We start from the raw sequence: 19939 nt of genomic DNA, 5'->3' as shown, positions 1-19939 counted from the left end.
AGGATGTGGATCCACTTGGGGGCCGTTATTATACCTATCACAGGAAGATACAGGACTCTGATCTGACCCAACATCCACATATCCTCCAGCAAGCCATCCCTGATCCTCCAAAACCAGGTTAGGGGACCTGCTCGATGGCCCATGGGTTATGTCCATCACTCCTCCCCTAGGGTTGCGCTTGCTCACTAGTCTGTATCTTTGAGAAGAGTAACTGCCTTTTTCACTCTTGATTATCTGTCTCTTCACTAGAATGTAAGCACCACATGGTCAAGAATCTTTGTTTTATTCTATATGAAAAATGATACAAGTAAAACCTTTAGATATATACAATCCACTCATTCAATATATATGTTGAGTGAAAGAACTGTATTCCCATCACCTAACTTGGTCTCTAGCACAGAGTAGATAGATGCTTAATGCTGCTGCTGCTTGGAGATGGCAATGGCACCCCACTCCAGTACTCCCCAACTCCCAGAGCTTGCTCAAACTCATGTCCATTGAGGCTCCAGGAGAGAATGTTTTTAGGAGAGAATGTTCTTAGATGTTTTTAGAATGTTTTCCAGGAGAGAATGCTCCAGGCTTTTATAGTTTTTAGAGGCTGCTTGCATTCCTTGGCTTACGGCTTTTTCCTTCATCTTCAAAGCCAGGAATGGCCCACTTCCACACCAGGGAAGCCTGGTGTGCTGCAGTCCATGGGGTTGCAAAGAGTCAGACACGACTGAGCGACTGAACTGAACTGACTGTGCAAAAGGACTCACATACATTATCTTGCCTGATTCACACAACTCATGAGGAAGGAGCTATTTTCCCTCCATCCTATACAGATGGGACACTGAGGTTATAGAAGTTCATTATTTTGCCCACAGTCAAATGGCCTAAGAGGGAGTTGAACTTGTCAAGACTAAAATTTTCTGTCTCTGCATATACTAAGGAGAAGGCAACGGCACCCCACTCCAGTACTCTTGCCTGGAAAATCTCATGGATGGAGGAGCCTGGTAGGCTGCAGTCCATGGGGTCGCTAAGAGTCGGACACGACTGAGCGACTTCACTTTCACTTTTCACTTTCGTGCATTGGAGAAGGAAATGGCAACCCACTCCAGTGTTCTTGCCTGGAGAATCCCAGGGACAGGGGAGCCTGGTGGGCTGACGTCTATGAGCCTGGTGGGTCACACAGAGCTGGACATGACCGAAGTGACTTAGCAGCAGCAGCAGCATATGCTAAGTGAAATAAGCCAGAGAGAAGAAGACAAATATTGTATTATCTCACTCATGTGGATTCTAAAAAAGCCATACTCATAGAAACAGAGTAAAATGGTAGTTGTCTGGAGCAGATGGGTAGGGAAAATGAGATGTTGATCAAAGGATACAAACTTCAAGCTGTAAGATGAGTAAGTTCTGGGATCGAATGTACAGCATGGTGACTATAGTTAGCGGGACTGTATTATATATTTGAAAGTTGCTGAGAGAGTAGATCTGAAGTGTTCTCATCACCCATACACAAGTATATGAGGTGATGGAGATGTTAATTAACCCTAACATAGTAATCATTTTGCAATGTATACATGTATTAAATCACCATGTTGTATACCTTAAAAGTACACAATGTTGTATGAAAATTACACGTCAGTGAAGCTGGAAAAAAAATGTTTTTAAATACCGTATCTCTCTGATACTCAAGTTCCTTCTACTTCTGAAACTGCTTTAAGAGGCACTGTGTGCCCTCTGGCTTCAGGGCATATGATCTGGTAGTCTATGTGAAATTTCAGGGAAGGAGTGCCAGTGTCAGCCCTGAAATACAGAGGGTGTTCCCTATTTGCAACAACCCAAAGTTCATACAGGCAGGGAAGGAACATTCCTCTTCTAGAGAAAGGGCATCATCTGTTTATGTTTGTGGTAAATTTCTACCCACAATAGGAAAGGAATGCATCCCCTAATACCTAAAGTCTTGGACAGAGCTGGAGCTTTTGGGGGTTGGGGAAGGCTGCAGCAGAAAGCTCTCCTGTCTGACATCCTCCCAGCATCTTGACTCAACTCTTGGGAAATCAGCCCTGCCGAGCCTTGTTTAGGCAAATGAATCAAACTTTCCAAGCCACACCTTTGGTTATTTTAGTTTTAAAATTTCTTTCTATCCTCTAGCAGTAACTCTGAGCTTCTGCAGAGCACTCTCAATGTAATTTAAGCCTACTTAATAAATTATCAGTTGACTAGACTTATAAATGAATCAAGAGTCCAGCTCAATTCAAGTTAACAATGACTCAGAGTTATTTGAGTTTTATGGGTTAGGAGAGTATAGAGCAAAAAGGAACCTGGCCAAGCACGGAGAGTAAGGAAAGTTGGTGCTCAGGACAGATTCTTCTAATTCTTTGCCTAGAATGTTATTCTCTAAGCTCATCTTCTGATATTAGCACAACAGTGAACAACATGGGGGTTTCCCTGGTGGTTCAGTGGTAAAGAATCTGCCTACCAATGCAGGAGATGTGAGTTTGATCCCTGGGTCAGGAAGGTAACCTGCAGAAGGAAATGACAACCCACTCCAGTATTCTTGCCTGGGGAATCCCATGGACAGTGGAACCTGGCGAGCTACAGTCCATGGGGTTGCAAAGAGTCAAACACGACTTAGCGACTGAACAACAACAAACTACTCATGGAGACTTTACCCTGATATTTCACTTAAAGAGGTCTCCCCTGGTTATGCTCAGTCTTATCTCCTGTTTATTTTAATCAGAATATGTGACTTAGTTTGTAATTACCTCATTTACTTCTTTATTGTCTACTGGCTTTCTCTCCCAGTAGAAGATAAACTTGGCAAAGGCCAGAACTAACTTATCTTACTTACCATTCATCACTAAATCCCAGTATAATGTGCAGGATAAATTTTAAAATGAAGAAAGTAACATATGAACTGAGATCTGAATGCATAGATGTTAACCAGATTAAAACCAGAAGAGGAGTGTGTGTGTGTTTGGGGAGTGTTTTGAGAGGGGTGAGCCTTATTGATTCCTCCTCATCACACTGACCCTGTGGAAATCGGCTAGGGTTCGACCTTGAATTTCTTTTCTTTATCGACACTTAATTTCAGATGCTCTCATGCGCAAATCCCACTGTAAGCTGATTACTCTCAAATTTATATCTTCTTTTATTTCTCTGAGCTCCAAAACTGCATTTCCAACTCCCTACCTCACACCTCCATGAGGATTTCTAACAGGTACCCATGCCTAAGGCCACCTACCTGCTTCTAGTTCCTGGAGCCAGAACAGAGCCTTACAGACAGAAGTTGTTATTGTTTGGTCACTAAGTCATGTCTGACTCTTTCTGATCCCATGAACTGTAGCCCACCAGGCTCCTCTGTCCATGGGATTTCACAGGCAAGTACACTGGAGTGGATTGCAATTTCCCTCTCCAGGGGATCTTTCCAACCCAGGGACTGAAGCTTCATCTCCTGCCTTGGCAGGCTGATTCTTTCCTGCTGAGCCACCAGGGAAGCCAAACTATGTCTACAAATGGCACCAACTGATGACAGGTCAACTGGATGAGGGGAAAACAAGCTTGTCCCCAGGACTTCCTTATCATCTTGCCCTGTTTAATATTTCTTCAAAGTACTTATTACTATCTGATACATTATATATTTGTCTGTTTATTCTCTTCTCTCCCTATAAGGATATAAGCACCTTGTGGTCAAGAATGGATCTCTGTTATTTTCTGATGTGTTTCTAGCAACTGGACTGGGGCCTGACATGTAATAAGTTCTCACTGAATACTTGTGGAGTCAGTGAATGATTGATTACATGCTTTTACCCACATAATCCCATTTAACCTTCACCTCAATCTTTCTTGAGACCATCATATTCCATTTATATATATGAAGATCTCTAAAATTTGAGGTGATTTTTCCCAGCTCACATAACGTATAGTTAAACAATCTGGAGATTAAATTAGCTGTCTGACTCTAAAGCTGGGTACTTTCCATGACACTGGAATGCCTCCACCACTTGGGCCTGGTTACATCGTGAAAACTGCCTCTAATCTGGCCTCCAGTTCTTAAGGGTAACTGAAAAATCAGTCTTTCCAAAAACTTTATATGATCATGTAAACATGAGATATTTTTGTTATGAAAACAGAAAAATATAAAGATAAAAATAAGACATGACCCCCATACTCCATCAGCTAGGAATAGCCACTGTAATCAATTGGTGACAATTGATCTTATTGTGATAACTCTTAAAATCTGTTCCTTCTTCCCTTTTTAGTTTCCCCAAATTGGCAAATAGTACCATGATTGACCCAATTCCTGACACCAAAACCTAGGTGTCATCCACAAGCCCTCTCTTTATCTCATTCCCCATATCACCAAGTTATACAGACTGCCTTGAAAATATGCCTGGAAACTATTTCTCTCACCTTGATCACTGTCATCTTAGTCCAGAGGACCATATATTTCTTGCTTAGATGGTAACGATTGCCCCATCATAAGTTTCTGGTTTGGACAATGACAAAAGCCTCCTCAAATATTCTCCATTTCCAGTTGGCCCTACTAGTTTTATTCCCTACAAAGAAGCTAAAGTGTTTTAAAACATAAATTACTTTCAGAGTCAAAACATTTCAGTGATTTCCATGCTAAAATATAAATTCTTACAATGGTATTAAGGCCCAGTAAGCAACAGCCCCAAAACCCTTCTATTTTCTTAAACATGCCAAGTTTGTGTCTAGCACAGGGCCTTTACACTTGCTAGTTTTTCTGACTGGAATGCTCTTATCCTAAATGTCTGCATGCTCTTAACTTCCCTTTACATCACTTAAGTCCATACTCAAATACCACAGCCTTAGAGTGGCTGGCTCTGACCTTCCTACCTGAACTAGTCCCTGGCTGCTACCCCTTATCATTCTCTATTCCTTTACTTGATTATTCTTCATAATACTTATCCCTATCTAAAGGCAAACTATATAATTATTCCTTTTTATATTTATTGTTCCTTTTTGGGGGGTTGTATTCGCCACTAAAATGTAAGTTACATGAAGCCAAAGATTACTGTCTTCTCTTGCTTTTTCCTCTGTCTGGCCTTTTTTTTTTTTTCTCTTCTTTTCACCTTGCCCTTAATGCTTAACATAATGTTTAACATTTACTAGGTGCTCACTGAATGTTTGTAAAGAATGAATTTGCAGATAGGCGGACAGACAAATAATTTACAAAAAAAAAGAGATCATAGTCTTTATGCTTTTAAAAATAAAAATTACTACACAACATGTATTTAACAGAAGAAAAAGAAGTTGAAATGAAACTGAAGGAATCACTCACCTTTAGAAAAATGTTTCTTCATAAGATGCAATATCGATGCTAGCTGTCAACTTTAATGGTTCTAGAGGGGAAAACATAGAAATCATTAAGGGATGGTGATTATGTTGCTGTGTTTTTTCAACCACATTTGAAGAGAAGGATAAAGAGCTTAACAGAAATATAACTGAAACTTAAATGAAATTTATTTTTTCAAGATATTAGGTTGATACCTTTTCAGAGGGCATTTATCTGGCCTTTGCAGTAAGTTTTGTTTACTTGTCAAAACCTGCCACAAAACCAAAGCTGTCAGTGTCGCTTATAAAGAGCCATGCACTCCTGGTGTTTCAAGGCTATCTTTATAATGCTTTACCTTTTTTTTTTCTTTTTTCTTCCTGAACACTTCCTTTGGGCAGTTTCCTACTATTCTGCCTTCCTACTTGGTTTTCTCTAAATTCTCTGATTTTCATGTGTGTTTCCTGTCCCCAACACCTTATATCCTTTAGGATTAGATAGAAAATGCCAAATGGTTGGAGCTTTACCTCTTTCTTACATAAATGGAGTTTGGAAGTGTTAGAGAGGAAGTTAGGCATGAGTTCCTTGGAAGAAAAGTTATGACCAATCTAGCCACTCCAGTACTCTTGCCTGGAAAATCCCATGGACAGAGGAGCCTGGTAGGCTGCAGTCCATGGGGTCACGAAGAGTCGGACATGACTGAGCGACTTCACTTTCACTTTTCACTTTCATGCATTGGAGAAGGAAATGGAAACCCACTCCAGTGTTCTTGCCTGGAGAATCCCAGGGACGGGGGAGCCTGGTGGGCTGCCATCTATGGGGTCGCACAGAGTCGGACACGACTGAAGCGACTTAGCAGCAGCAGCAGCAGCAGCAGCAGACAGCATATTAAAAAGCAAAGACATCACTTTGCCAACAAAGCTCTGCCTAGTCAAGGCTATGGTTTTTCCAGTAGTCATGTATGGATGTGAGAGTTGGACTATAAAGAAAGCTGAGTGCCAAAGAATCGATGCTTTTGAACTGTGGTGTTGGAGAAGACTCTTGAGAGTCCCTTGGACTGCAAGGAGCTCCATCCAGTCCATGCTAAAGGAAATCGGTCCTGAATATTCATTGGAAGGACTGATGCCGAAGCTGAAACTCCAATACTTTGGCCACCTGATGCAAAGAGCTGACTCATTTGAAAAGACTGATGCTAGGAAAGATTGAAAGCAGGAGGAGAAGGGGAGGACAGAGGATGAGATGATTGGATGGCATCACCGACTCTATGGGCATGAGTTTGAGTAAACTCCAGGAGTTTGTGATGGACAGGGAGGCCTGGAGTGCTGCAGTCCATGGGGTCACAAAGAGCTGGACAGGACTGAGCAACTAAACTGAACTGAACAAGGAATGAGCAGTGATGGCTGGCCTGGCTGAAAAGGATGCAACCTGATCTCTAAACCCCATCCCAGACACACCCAGGAGAGCTCACAGATATGCCACAAAAATAACCACAAAGACTTTTCCAACTCCTGCACATGCATCCTACCTAGGCACAAGGGTTTCTCCAACTCTGGCACATGTGCCCTTGATGCACAGCTGTGTCCTCAAGTAACCGTAGGCAGGTAGGCACCCATTGTGTGTGTGTGCTAAGTTGTTTCAGTCGTGTCCAACTCTTCGCAACCCCATGGACTGTAGCCCACCAGGCTCCTCTGTCCATGGGATTCTTCAGGCAAGAGTACAGGAGTGGGTTGCCATGCCTTCTCCAAGGGATCTTCCAGGCCCAGGCTTCGAACCCATGTCTCTTACATCTCCTGCATTGGCAGGCGGGTTCTTTACCACCATAAGAGCCCATTAAGGGTTCAGAACGGAGAAGGCAATGGCACCCCACTCCAGTACTCTTGCCTGGAAAATCCCATGGACGGAGGAGCCTGGTGAGCTGCTGTCCGTGGGGTTGCTAAGAGTCGGATACGACTGAGCGACTTCACTTTCACGCATTGGAGAAGGAAATGGCAACCCACTCCAGTGTTCTTGCCTGGAGAATCCCAGGGACGGGGGAGCCTGATGGGCTGCCGTCTATGGGGTCGCATGGAGTCAGACACAACTGAAGCGACTTAGCAGCAGCAAGGGTTCAGAGATATTCTATACATACATACCTCTGAGTATAACAAACTGAATTATGGGAAAGACATGCACAATACAGCCTGTTGTCATATAACGTGCAACTGTCAACTGGCCTTGATGGTTCACCCATTTGCATTCCCTTTCCTGATTGGTGGCAGGTACAAGCCCTGTTTTGCACAGGGCAGAACCAAGAGAAGGATACAGGGGAGTATAAAAAGGAAAGCCAAGCTGGGTTACTGCCACTCCTCTGGGGTTGGCCCACTACCATATCTCGGGAGTGTACTATCCTCTGTCTGTTTAATAAAAGATCTGTCTGCTTGAGTGTAACTAAGGTGTAACCAGTCTGTTTCAAATCCTTACTATGATAAGACAGTCCGTCATTCCAAGGGATAGAAGCAGTGACAAGACCAGTGTTGTGTTCCTCAAATGGTCCAGGCTCCTTCTAGCTTGTTGCTCCACCTGTCTCAACACACACTTAACTTTTTGTCCCGACAGATCTTCCAGCCCCATGTTCACATTCACATTCCAGCCACCCTGCTGGTGGGAATGAGTAAATGGAATGTGCTAGATACATATTCAGCAGTAAAAAGAAGTGGAGTACTAATCCGTGCTGAGACATAGACGAACCTTGAAAACATTATGTTAAATGAGAGAAACCAATCACAAAAAAACCCCACATATTATATGATTCCATTTATATGTGGTATGTGCTTTATATCTCAAAAAAGCTCCTTAAAAAATGAAAACAAAAGCAAACCTCCCATAGTTTTACATGGCTCCCACTTATAGCTCATAGGCAGTCACGTGGTCATGCCCATTTGCAAGGGAAGCTGACAAATGTAGTCTTTATCCCAGCCAGCCAGCCATGTGCTCAGCTAGAATTCAGAGGTCCTGGTATAGCACAGGAAACTATATTCACCATGTTGTAATAACCTATAATAGAAAAGAATCTGAAAAAGAATATACATATAAAACTGAATCACTTTGTTATACACAAGAAACTAACATACAATTGCAAATCAATTATACATCAATTTAAAGAAGTCAGAGGTTCTCTTACAATAAAAATAGGACATCTGTTGCAGAACACTGACCATCACTGCATGTACTTCTCAGGAATGCGACACTTAATTTTACATAAATCAATTTCTCTGTCAAAGTCTATGTAGGAATGTATTGGCTCTGCATTCTCATATATTTTAGGTCAAAGTTCTCTTTATTTGGCACCTAACCTTCACAGTGCTGTTTTATAACTTTTTCCTTGTTAACTGAAGATGGAAATTTCTTCTTTACTTTTCCTTCTTTTATTTTGCTTTTGGTTGGTTTCAAGAGTCGGAATTTTCCAGTTGAAGAAGAAATATTTTTGAATATTCTTACCTCTAAATGCAACCCTTCTGGAGTTTCTTCGAATTTTTGGATCTAGCAGGACCTCCAGGGTTGAATCTTCACTGCTCTCTGTAAACAGGCTGTTCCTCCCAACCACATAAACTTCCCTAAGAATCCTGCCCCCCAACACACTGTCTGCTCCAGTCACATCTCACTTGTCAATAACAGTTTTGTGTAATCTGTAGAGTGTTGTGCACATGTCGGTTATTTCTCCTATTGCCTTGACTAGGACGCCTTCCCCCTTTGCCCCTTCCTCGGGGCCCTCAGGGGCAGCCCCTTGAATCTGAATGCCGCCAGTTTTCTTCCAGAGCAGTGCTTCTTGGGAAATGGCACCACCTGTTGCCCACGTTGAAAACACGGGAGCCGGTCTAAATTCTTCCTTCTCACTCACCTCCTGCGTTTACTCACCCTCGAAGCCCTCTCAGTTCTCTTTCCTGCCGATCCTCACCACGCTTCCTGCTTCTCACACTGCCACTGCGGGGCTCTGCGTCCCTGCATCCCTGCCTGGACCAGCCTTGCTGCCTGCAGCTCTCCCTCGCCGGCCGCCCACTTCACACGGGAGCACGTGTGCTCCGCCTTCAATGCAGCCACGTTGCGTCTCCGCTCGCCCCTTACCTTCAGACCCCTGATTGGTTTTCCATTCTCGTCGGTTAATTCCGAACATCTGTTCCGGAAACAAGGCCGTCCAGGACCTGGCTATCACTGCCTGTCCCACCTCTTTTCCCCAACACTCATCTTTCCTGCTGGCTTTGCCAAACAAACAGCAGTCTTTCAAAAGACTGCATTTTTCCCTACCAATTTTAAAAAAATTATGGTAAAATCCACCAACATAAAAGAGTGTTTAAACAACTCTTGTCCCTCCGTTTGGAAAGTAATTCACTCCTGTTTATGTTTCAAAACCAAGTGCAGGCATCATTTTCTATAAAACTTTCCTATCATGTACCCCTGGTCTGACTTCTGTCGTTCCTTTCTTCTGTCTCCTTAGCGAGCCCTGCACACTTCTCTACAAACACAGCGTGATGCTGTCATTTTTGGTTTCTCTTCTACGATTAAAACGTAAGGCCCTTAAGACCAAGGACAATATCTTGTTTCTGGATTCCCAGTCCTTAGCCTATACTCTTGGTATGTAACAGGGATTAAACAGATATTGAAGAGCAATGACAAAAAATGAACTATCCTCTCTGTATTTACATTTTGTTGACAACAGGACAGAAAAGGACTAACTGAAATTCCAGAAACCCAGGCTCTTCCATATGCCCCCACTAACCCTGCTTATCTCCACTAACTCTGCTTGTTCCCACTAACCCTGCTTCCCCCCACTAACCCTGCTTCCAACAGGGCAATCGTTGGTTAGTGACATGTTGATTTGGATTGCCCTCAAGCCGATGGAATGCATACATGGCGTGGACTCTGAATCCATTCTGTGTACCAGTGTTGCTTAATGTGTCAATAGGCTGTACCTGTGTAATCCTTACTGGTAGTAAAGAGGTTCTCTTTGAGTTTGAAAAAACTAATGTAACGTGTGTTTACTGATATGACATATTAGGTATGAGGGTATCAGGGTATTAGGTTAACTGGAAAATAGAAGCCTGACTCTAAGTGATCTGGTCATGTGGGATGAAGGGACTAATATACATTAGGCTTTGAGCAGCCTGTTAACTGGACCAGTAACAGTCTGCGGGTCCAAATGTAGTAGAGGACAACTATATTTCATTGATTCTAAAATGCCCTTGGTTTCACATTTTAATGTCTCTGGAACTGAAAAGTATCTTAAAACACATGGCATCTAAGATTCAGAGAAATGCAATATTATAATAAGTGTAAGAGAAATCCATCATGTCACTATTATACCAGAGAAATATAATAACCATTATTGATTGAATAGTAACTGAGCCTGGAATATCACACATTAAAACAGGAAACAGTGGGGGGGGGAGCAATGAATCGCTAAAAACTTGAATTTGCATTGACTGTAGGAGAATTTTCAATGACTTCATAATAAAAACCATCATTTATGAGGCCTTCCTAATTGCCAGGGAAAATACATACATTACCATTAATCCTTACCCTCCTAACCTGGAAAGTAGGTGTTGTTAGTTCTGTTTTTAGATGAAGATCAGATGAAGTCTGGACCTGCCCAAAGTCAAACAGCTAGAAAATGTAAGATATATCCAGATTTCAGATCCTATTACCTTAATTTCATTCTATGTTCCCTTCTGAATCAAGAACTGACCCTAAAGATAAAATAATTGTTACCTAAGACCAAAAAAAATTGTTTTGGCCTTCACTGATGGTCCAGTTATTAAGAGTCCACCTGTCAATGCAGGGGACACCAGTTTGATCCCCGGTCCCGGAAGATCCCGCATGCCTTGGAGCAACTAAGCCTGTGCGCCACAACTACCCAACCCGTGCCCTAGAACCCACGTGCTGTAACTTAAGCCCATGTGCCTAAAGCCCGTGCTCCACAGGAGAAGTCACCACAACGAAAAGCCCGGGCACTGCAACAAAACAGGATCACCGCAACTCGAGAAAGCCTGTATATAGCAGTGAAGACCTAGAGCAGTCAAAAATAATAAATAAATAAAAATTTAAAAAAATTTTTTTGTTTGAGTGATTGCATCATCATTGAGGAAACATACTCGTTATGTGTTTGAAACTAGTGGAGAAGATAAATAAGAAAGAGTCTTGAGCAAACTTCTTGGGTTTGGTTTATAAAGTCCCTGAGAATGGAAATTCATGAGGTTATTTCATCCCGAATAACCATAAATATGAAGTTAAGTTCAGCTTCACTGAAAGTTCAGAGCTAGCTAGAACTGACCACCCAATATATGATAACTTTTTGTGCCAATTATGTAAAAGCCTTTGAGACTTAAAATTTGCTATCACTAAGGCTAAAGGCATTTTGTCCTAAACCTTGCCTGCTGTGATTTTAAATTTGTAGAAATACCAATAAAACAGCACCCTATGCATGAACTTGAACCTCTCTCTCCCGTCTCTTCTTCCTACAACATCGGTCTCAATCTAGCTTGAGTTTATCAAGCTCCCTTGAGAACTCTAAATGGATTGTTGACTCCCCATAAGTGGCCCCGTGGCCTCCACTTCTGGTTGTGCCTGATACTAGGATGTTCCCTTTCCCCTTACTAGCCTGTTCTGATTCTACACTTATGTCCTAGCTTGCCTCGACCCAGAATATTGCCTTGAACCTGAGTTTTGACTGTTGCATGCCCTGAGGTAGGTTATAGAAGACATTTATGCACCATAAAGAAGTGAAAGTGTTCATCGCCCAGTCATTTCCAACTCGTTGCAACCTCCGTGGAATTCTCCAGGCAAGAATACTGGAGCGCGTTGCCATTTCCTTCTCCTCAGATCTTCCCAACCCAGGGGTCAAACCGGGGTCCCTATATTGCAGGGAGATTCTTTACCACCTGCACCATGAGGACCACCAGCACCATAAAGTACTAACTAGTCATCATGTCTTTATTTTATCAGAAACATTTATGCTAATGATTGATGTTTTTGTGCTTGTGTATATGTTCTTTTTTTTTTTTTTAAAAAAGACAGCTTTATGGCAATTCCCTGGTGGTCCAGTGGTTAGGACTTGACACTTTCACTCCAATACTTTGGCCACCTGATGCAAAGAGCTGACTCATTTAAAAAGACCCTGATGCTGGGAAAGATTGAAGATGAGAGAAGGGGGCGACAGAGGATGAGATAGTTGGATGACATCACCGACTCAACGGACACAAGTCTGAGTAAACTCCGGGAGTTGGTGATGGACATGCCAGGGAGGCCTGGCATGCTGCAGTCCATGGGGTCGCAAAGAGTTGAACACGACTGAGCAACTGAACTGAGCTGAGGGAAACTAAGATCCCACAAGCTGAGCAGCACAGTCAAAAACAAGCAGCAACATCCTCCTCAGCTTTATTGAGATAAATTTACACACTATAAAATTCACCCATTCAAGTATACACTTCAGTGGCTTTTAGAAATTACAGAGTTTTTGCAACCATCACTGCAATCTAACTTCAGAATATTTTCATCAGCTTCCAAGGAAACTCCATGCCCATTTGCAGTCATTTTTGAGCCCTAAGCAACCACTTTCTACTTTCTGTCTCTGTGGATTTGCCTATTCCAGACAATTCATATAAATGGAATCATACAGTATGTGGTCTTTTGTGTCTGGCTACTTTCAAAGTTCATCCATGCTATAGATGTGTACTTCATTCCTTTTTTATGGCCAGAAAATATTCCTTTGTATGGGTATAACACCTTTTGTTTATCCATTCATCAGTTGACGGGCATTCGGGTTGTTTCCACTTCTCAATTATTATGAATAATTCTATGAACATTCTTGTGCAAGTTTTTGCATTTATATATATTTTCATTTCTCTTCGATAGATGCTTAGGTGAAAGTACTAGTTCATATGGTAGCATTATGGTTAATATTTTGAGGAACTGCCAAATAATTTTCCAACATGGCTGCACCATTTTACATTCCCATCAGAAATATATGAAGATTCCAACTTCTCCATGTTCTTGAAAATACTTATCTTTTTAATTTCACCTTACTAGTAGAATACCAGGGACAGGGGAGCCTGGTGGGCTGCCATCTATGGGATTGCACAGAGTCGGACACAACCTTCAGTCACTTCATGACTTAGCAGTAGCAGTAGGTGTGAAATTATATGTCAATCTGGTTTTGATTTGCATTTCTCTGGTGACCAATGATATTGAGACTCCTTTCATGTATTTATTGGCCATTAGTATAACTTCTTTGGAGAAGTGTTTATTCAGATCTTTTGCTCCTTCTTAAATTGGGTAGTACTCTTGCCTGGAAAATCCCATGGACGGAGGAGCCTGGTGGGCTGCAGTCCATGGGGTCGCAAAGAGTCGGACACGACTGAGCGACTTCACTTTCACTTTTCACTTTCGTGCATTGGAGAAGGAAATGGCAACCCACTCCAGTGTTCTTGCCTGGAGAATCCCAGGGACGGGGGAGCCTGGTGGGCTGCCATCTATGGGGTCGCACAGAGTTGGACATGACTGAAGCGACTTAGCAGCAACAGCAGCAGTCTTTTTATTGCTGACTTATATGAGATCTTTATGACCTAACTTTGTTAACATATGATGGGCCAACCATGCCCACAACCCAAAACTACCTGTTGGGAACGCCTTTAAGATCTTACTCTCTCCTAGGTTAACATCTCACCTATGGCAGACAGCCACACATCCTTTGACCTTAGGAATTCTGAGAAGCATATGCCATTCCCAACTAGCTGCAGCCATTGTCTCTCAGATTTCCCCAGTATATCTCAGACCTCAGTACTTTCAGTTCAGTTCAGTTCAGTCGCTTGGTCATGTCTGACTCTTTGCAATCCCATGGACTGCAGCATGCCAGGCTTCCCTGTCCATCATGAACTCCCAGAGTCCACCCAAACCCATGTCCATTGAGTCGGTGATGCCATCCAACCATCTCATCCTCTGTCGTCCCCTTCTCCTCCTGCCCTCAATCTTTCCCAGCATCAGGGTCTTTTCCAATGAGTCAGTTCTTCACATCAGGTGGCCAAAGTATTGGGGTTTCAGCTTCAGCATCAGTCCTTCTGATGAATATTCAGGACTGATTTTCTTTAGGATTGACTGGTTGGATCTCCCTGCAATCCAAGGGACTCTCAAGAGTCTTCTCCAACACCACAGTTCAAAAACATTGGTTCTTTGGTGTTCAGCTTTCTTTACGGTCCAAATTTATATCCATAAATGACTACTGGAAAAACCATAGCTTTGACTAGACAGGCCTTTGTCAGTAAAGTTGTGTCTCTGCTCTTTAATATGCTCTCTAGGTTGGTCACAGCTTTTCTTCTGAGGAGCAAGTGTCTTTTAGTTTCACGGCTGCAGTCACCATCTCCAGTGATTTTGGAGCCGAAGAAAATAAAGTCTGTCCTGTTTCAATTGTTTCCCCATCTATTTGCCATGAAGTGATGGGACTGGATGCCATGATCTTCATTTTCTGAATGTTGAGCTTTAAGCCAGATTTTTCATTCTCCTTTTTCACTTTCATCAAGAGGCTCTTTAGTTCCTCTTCACTTTCTGCCATAAGGGTGGTGTCATCTGCATTTCTGAGGTTATAGATGTTTCTCCCAGTAGTCTTGATTCCAACTGTGCTTCATCCAAGCCTGGCATTTCACATGATGTACTCTGCATGTAAGTTAAACGAGCAGGGTGACAACATACAGCCTTGCCGTACTCTTTTCCCAATTGTGAACCAGTTCGTTGTTTTATGTTAACAGTTTTATGTTAACAGTTAGCTGTTGCTTCCTGACCTGCTTAGAGATTTCTCAGGAGGCAGGTAGGTGGTCTGGTATTCCCATCTCTTTCAGAATTTTCCACAGTTTGTTGTGATCCACACAGTCAAAGGCTTTAGTGTAGTCAATGAAGCAGAAGTAGATGCTTTTCTGGAATTCTCTTGCTTTTTCTATGATCCAATGGATGTTGGCAATTTTATCTCTGGTTCCTCTGCCTTTTCTAAATCCAGCTTGAATATGGAAGCTCTTGGTTCATGTACTGTTGAAGCCTAGCTTGGAGAATTTTGAGCATTACTTTGCTAGCGTGTGCTGCTGCTGCTGCTGTGTTGCTTCAGTCGTGTCCGACTCTGTGCGACCCCATAGATGGCAGCCCACCAGGCTCCCCAGTCCCTGGGATTCTCCAGGCAAGAACACCGGAGTGGGTTGCTAGCTTGTGGGATGAGTGCAATTGTGTGGTAGTTTGAACATTCTTTGGCCTTTCTTTGGGATTGGAATGAAAACTGACCTTTTCCAGTCCTGTGGCCACTGCTGAGTTTTCCAAATTTGCTGGCATTCATATTCAAGTGCAGCACTTTAACAGCATCATCGATTAGGATTTGAAATAGCTCACCTGGAATTCAGTTAGACTATAAGTCCTTCTTTTTTAAGGCTGAATAATACTCTATTGTATGCATATAATCACACTTTGTTTATCTGCTCTTCTGCCAATGGACATTTGGGTAGTTTCCACCTTTTTTGGCTATTGTGAATAATGCTACTAGGGACATGGGTGTGCAAATATCTGCTGGAGAACTCAAAAGAATCAATTCTTTTGAGTATATGCCCAGAAACTCAGCTCTACTTTTAAAGCTTCTTTCCCTCCCAATGTCCTGGAGCCTGGGCTGCCTCATGACATTTGAACCATCCTTCTGTGGCAGCTGCTGCTCCCAGCACTCCACTGGGCCCCTACTGGGCAGTTGTTCTAGCTATTCTCTTCCGCGTCACTATTCTCTTGGCAATAACAGTTTTTTCTTGCAGTTTACCCTCTTGCTCTCCAAACCCCAGTCCTGCCCCTCATTTTCTGAAGAAGATGCAGCTATGCATGTCTGAATCCTGCCTATGCACATGGTTTGACTTTTATCCAAGGTGGCTTCTTGGGCCTCCATGTAAAGCAATGGATGCAAATAGATGAGGTGGGGCAGGGAGAGGTTTGTGATGGGGGTTACCATTTCATCTGTTTCAGTTCAGTTCAGTTCAGTCGCTCAGTCGTGTCCGACTCTCTGCGACCCCATGAATCGCAGCACGCCAGGCCTCCCTGTCCATCACCAACTGCCGGAGTCTACCCAAACCCATGTCCATTGAGTCGGTAATGCCATATAGTCAATAAAACAGAAATAGATGTTTTTCTGGAAATCTCTTGCTTTTTAGATGATCCAGCGGATGTTGGCAATTTGATCTCTGGTTCCTCTGCCTTTTCTAAAACCAGCTTGAACATCTGGAAGTTCTATCTTATTCTAATTGTAGACTGTCCATAACTCAAGGTAAGGGATATTTGAGACTTGAAATAAAGTCAAACATTCACAGAAAAGCTGCTGTGGAAAGAAAGGTTTTATTTTGTGAATGTGGCAGAAATCATGTAAGTGCTTTCAATGGGAAATAGGAAAAAATACACATAGGCCATTACATTCTCTATTTTGAAAATTATAGATTATCAGCCTATCTCCAAAGGCACAGAAAAAGTGAAGGCTCCACTATTTGCTGATAAAGGCCTTCTGTGGGCCTGGGCTTGGTTTGGCTGGATCATGGTTTATAAAGTACTCTATAGGGTACAAGATATTGTTTTACCCCTGGAGCTTTCAGGACCCAGCTCCTTTTTTTCAAGGAATTTATAGATTTAAACAAATGTCTATCAAGCTTTTAGTGAGTAGTGTGTCTGTCCTGCAGTACAGGTAGATTCTTTACCGACTGAGCTATGAGGGAAGCCCATGTTTCTGTCCTAAGCAGAATTTAAAGTGAAAAGAGACTATTGGGGTGGGAGAAGTAGTGAGAAGAAAAAGCTATTACTTTCATTTAAATTGTTATAAGAGAAAAGCTCTTCTTTTATCTGGGGATAAGGCATAGCTTGAAGGGTGGTGGCATGTTGATCAGTCCAGTAACAATGGGTTTGGTCTCTATGTCCTTTGTCTCCCCCAGGGGTTTCAGGACAAAATTTTGCAGAATGGTGGTGAAGAACAGGAACAGCTCCATTTGGGCAAGGCCCTCTCCAACACAGGCCCGTTTCCCTGAAAGGAAGAGACAGTTCAATTAGCTTGTTCCAAATTAAATATTACAATAGCTCATATTCAAATATTACATACTCCTGACTGCCACTGAAAACACTGTTCAGAAAAGGGACAGGTCAGAAACTGCTAGATGATGATCAACTGGTTCAGTTCAGTTCAGTTGCTCAGTCGTGTCTGACTCTTTGTGACCCCATGAATTGCAGCACGCCAGGCCTCCCTGTCCATCACCAACTGCCGGAGTCTACCCAAACCCATGTCCATTGAGTCAGTAATGCCATCCAACTATCTTATCTTCTGTCGTCCCCTTCTCCTCCCGCCTTCAATCTTTCCCAGCATCTGGGTCTTTTCGAATGAGTCAGCTCTTCTCATCAGGTAGCCAAAGTATTGGAGTTTCAGCTTCAACATCAGTCCTTCCAATGGACACCCAGGACTGATCTCCTTTAGGATGGACTAGTTGGATCTCCTTGCAGTCCAAGGGACTCTCAAGAGTCTTCTCCAACACCACAGTTCAAAAGCATCAATTCTTCAGCACTCAGCTTTCTTCACAGTCCAACTCTCACATCCATACATGACCACTGGAAAAACCATAGCCTTGACTAGACGGACCTTTGTTGACAAAGTAATGTCTCTGCTTTTGAATATGCTATCTAGGTTGGTCATAACTTTCCTTCCAAGGAATAAGCATCTTTTAATTCCATGGCTGTAATCACCATCTGCAGTGATTTTGGAGCCCAGAAAAATAAAGTCAGCCACTGTTTCCACTGTTTCCCCATCTATTTGCCATGAAGTGATGGGACCGGGTGCCATGATCTTAGTTTTCTGAATGTTGAGCTTTAAACCAGCTTTTTCACTCTCCTCTTTCACTTTCATCAAGAAGCTCTTTAGTTCCTCTTCACTTTCCGCCATAAGGGTGGTGTCATCTGCATATCTGAGGTTATTGATATTTCTCCTGGCAATCTTGATTTCAGCTTGCGCTTCTTCCAGCCCAGCGTTTCTCATGATGTACTGTGCGTATAAGTTAAATAAGCAGGGTGACAATATACAGCCTTGACGTACTCCTTTTCCTATTTGGAACCAGTCTGTTGTTCCATGTCCAGTTCTAACTGTTGCTTCCTGACGTGTATACAGGTTTCTCAAGAGGCAGGTTAGGTGGTCTGGTATTACCATCTCCTTCAGAATTTTCCAGTTTATTGTGATCCACATAGTCAAAGGCTTCGGCATAGTCAATAAAGCAGAAATAAATGTTTTTCTGGAACTCTCTTGCTTTCTTGATGACCCAGAAGATGTTGGCAACTTGATCTCTGGTTCCTCTGCCTTTTCTAAAACCAGCTTGAACATCTGGAAGTTCACGGTTCACATATTGCCGAAGCCTGGCTTGGAGAATTTTGAGCATGACTTTACTAGCGTGTGCGATGAGTGCAATTGTGCGGTAGTTTGAGCGTTCTTTGGCATTGCCTTTCTTTGGGATTGGAATGCAAACTGACCATTCCCGGTCCTGTGGCCACTGCTGAGTTTTCCAAATTTGCTGATCAACTGGTACAGTTCCTCTAACAAACCAAAATTTCTCTAAAGAGATTTATGCTCTTAATTCAGTAGTTCTCCTGGAGATTTATCTGTAGAAACTAGAGATTCACCAATGAGGATGTCACTTATTATTTATGACTCTGATGAGTTAGATGAAAACTAGACATACACCTATATTAGATTAATTAAACAAGTCATTGTGCTGCTATCACGCAATGCCACCTAAACATGTTTGTATGGAAGACTGTTTAATACCACAGGCCATCTTGTAAAAACATATTAACTGTTATTTTTGAAAATACTAATCAAATAATTGACTAGGATAACAAAGAAAAAAAATATGTGCTGAGTGATCTTAAGTTGTCTTTATGACCTTATGAGAAATAGCAACTGGGAGCCAATCAGCTCTTGCAAAGAGGCAAGGGTATGTGGGGCTCTGGATTTCAGAGGGGAAGGAAGAGAATGAAATAACCAAAGTCCCTCTGATGGCCTCTGGCTCTAAGAATCAGAAAATTATACAATAATGTTTAGTCATTTTAAAAGAAGAAAGAAACCTGAACATTCTGTTTTAGAAAAGTTGTATATTACAAAAGGGAGATCAATAGGTAAGAGTCTACGAAAGGAGGTCCCTTTGTTATCTGATAATGTGTGACATCTGGATTGAATTAATTTGCCTTGATTTCTTTAGAAACTGACATTGTACTTAGTCACCAGATAACAAAATAGTCCTTGAAAGAGTTATCTGATCCTATTGGTATACAGACTTAAATGGCTCCATCTTGATTTAGAGGGTTATAGCAGATTGATTTGATTAACTTTGTGATCGTTAGTGGATTACTTACGTACATTCAGTAAAGCTAAAAGTTGTTCAAAAGGTTCATGTGTATGGTTTGGATGGTATGTATCTATACTTACCAATGGAAAAAGCCACAAAGTATTTTGTTTTCCTGAAGCTGCCATTTTTATCCAAAAAATGGCCTGGGTCAAACTTCTCTGGGTTAGGAAACTCCTTGCAGTCGTACAAGACAGAAGACAGTAACGGCAATACAGTAGTACCCTGGAACCAAGAAAGAGAGATGGAATGG

The 19939-nt window shown here is 42.3% G+C and overlaps 1 protein-coding gene across 1 annotated transcript in view; it reads right to left on the bottom strand.

Annotated features, from left to right (window-relative positions):
- Positions 1-16650: 16650 nt before the first annotated feature.
- The window catches only part of LOC102282716 (cytochrome P450 2C23-like), a 28486-nt gene continuing 25197 nt past the window's right edge, over positions 16651-19939 (bottom strand). Inside the window, exons 8-9 of the mRNA XM_014477084.2 lie at positions 19770-19911; positions 16651-17330 (exon numbers count right to left, since the gene is read on the bottom strand). Of these exons, the coding sequence (XP_014332570.2) occupies positions 17149-17330; positions 19770-19911 (324 nt within the window). The 3' untranslated portion in view covers positions 16651-17148. The remainder of the gene's footprint in view (positions 17331-19769; positions 19912-19939) is intronic.

This window comes from Bos mutus, chromosome 26 (genome assembly GCF_027580195.1).
Source record: "Bos mutus isolate GX-2022 chromosome 26, NWIPB_WYAK_1.1, whole genome shotgun sequence".
NCBI lineage: Eukaryota > Metazoa > Chordata > Mammalia > Artiodactyla > Bovidae > Bos > Bos mutus.
This window is presented reverse-complemented; position numbering and strand designations above follow the sequence as displayed.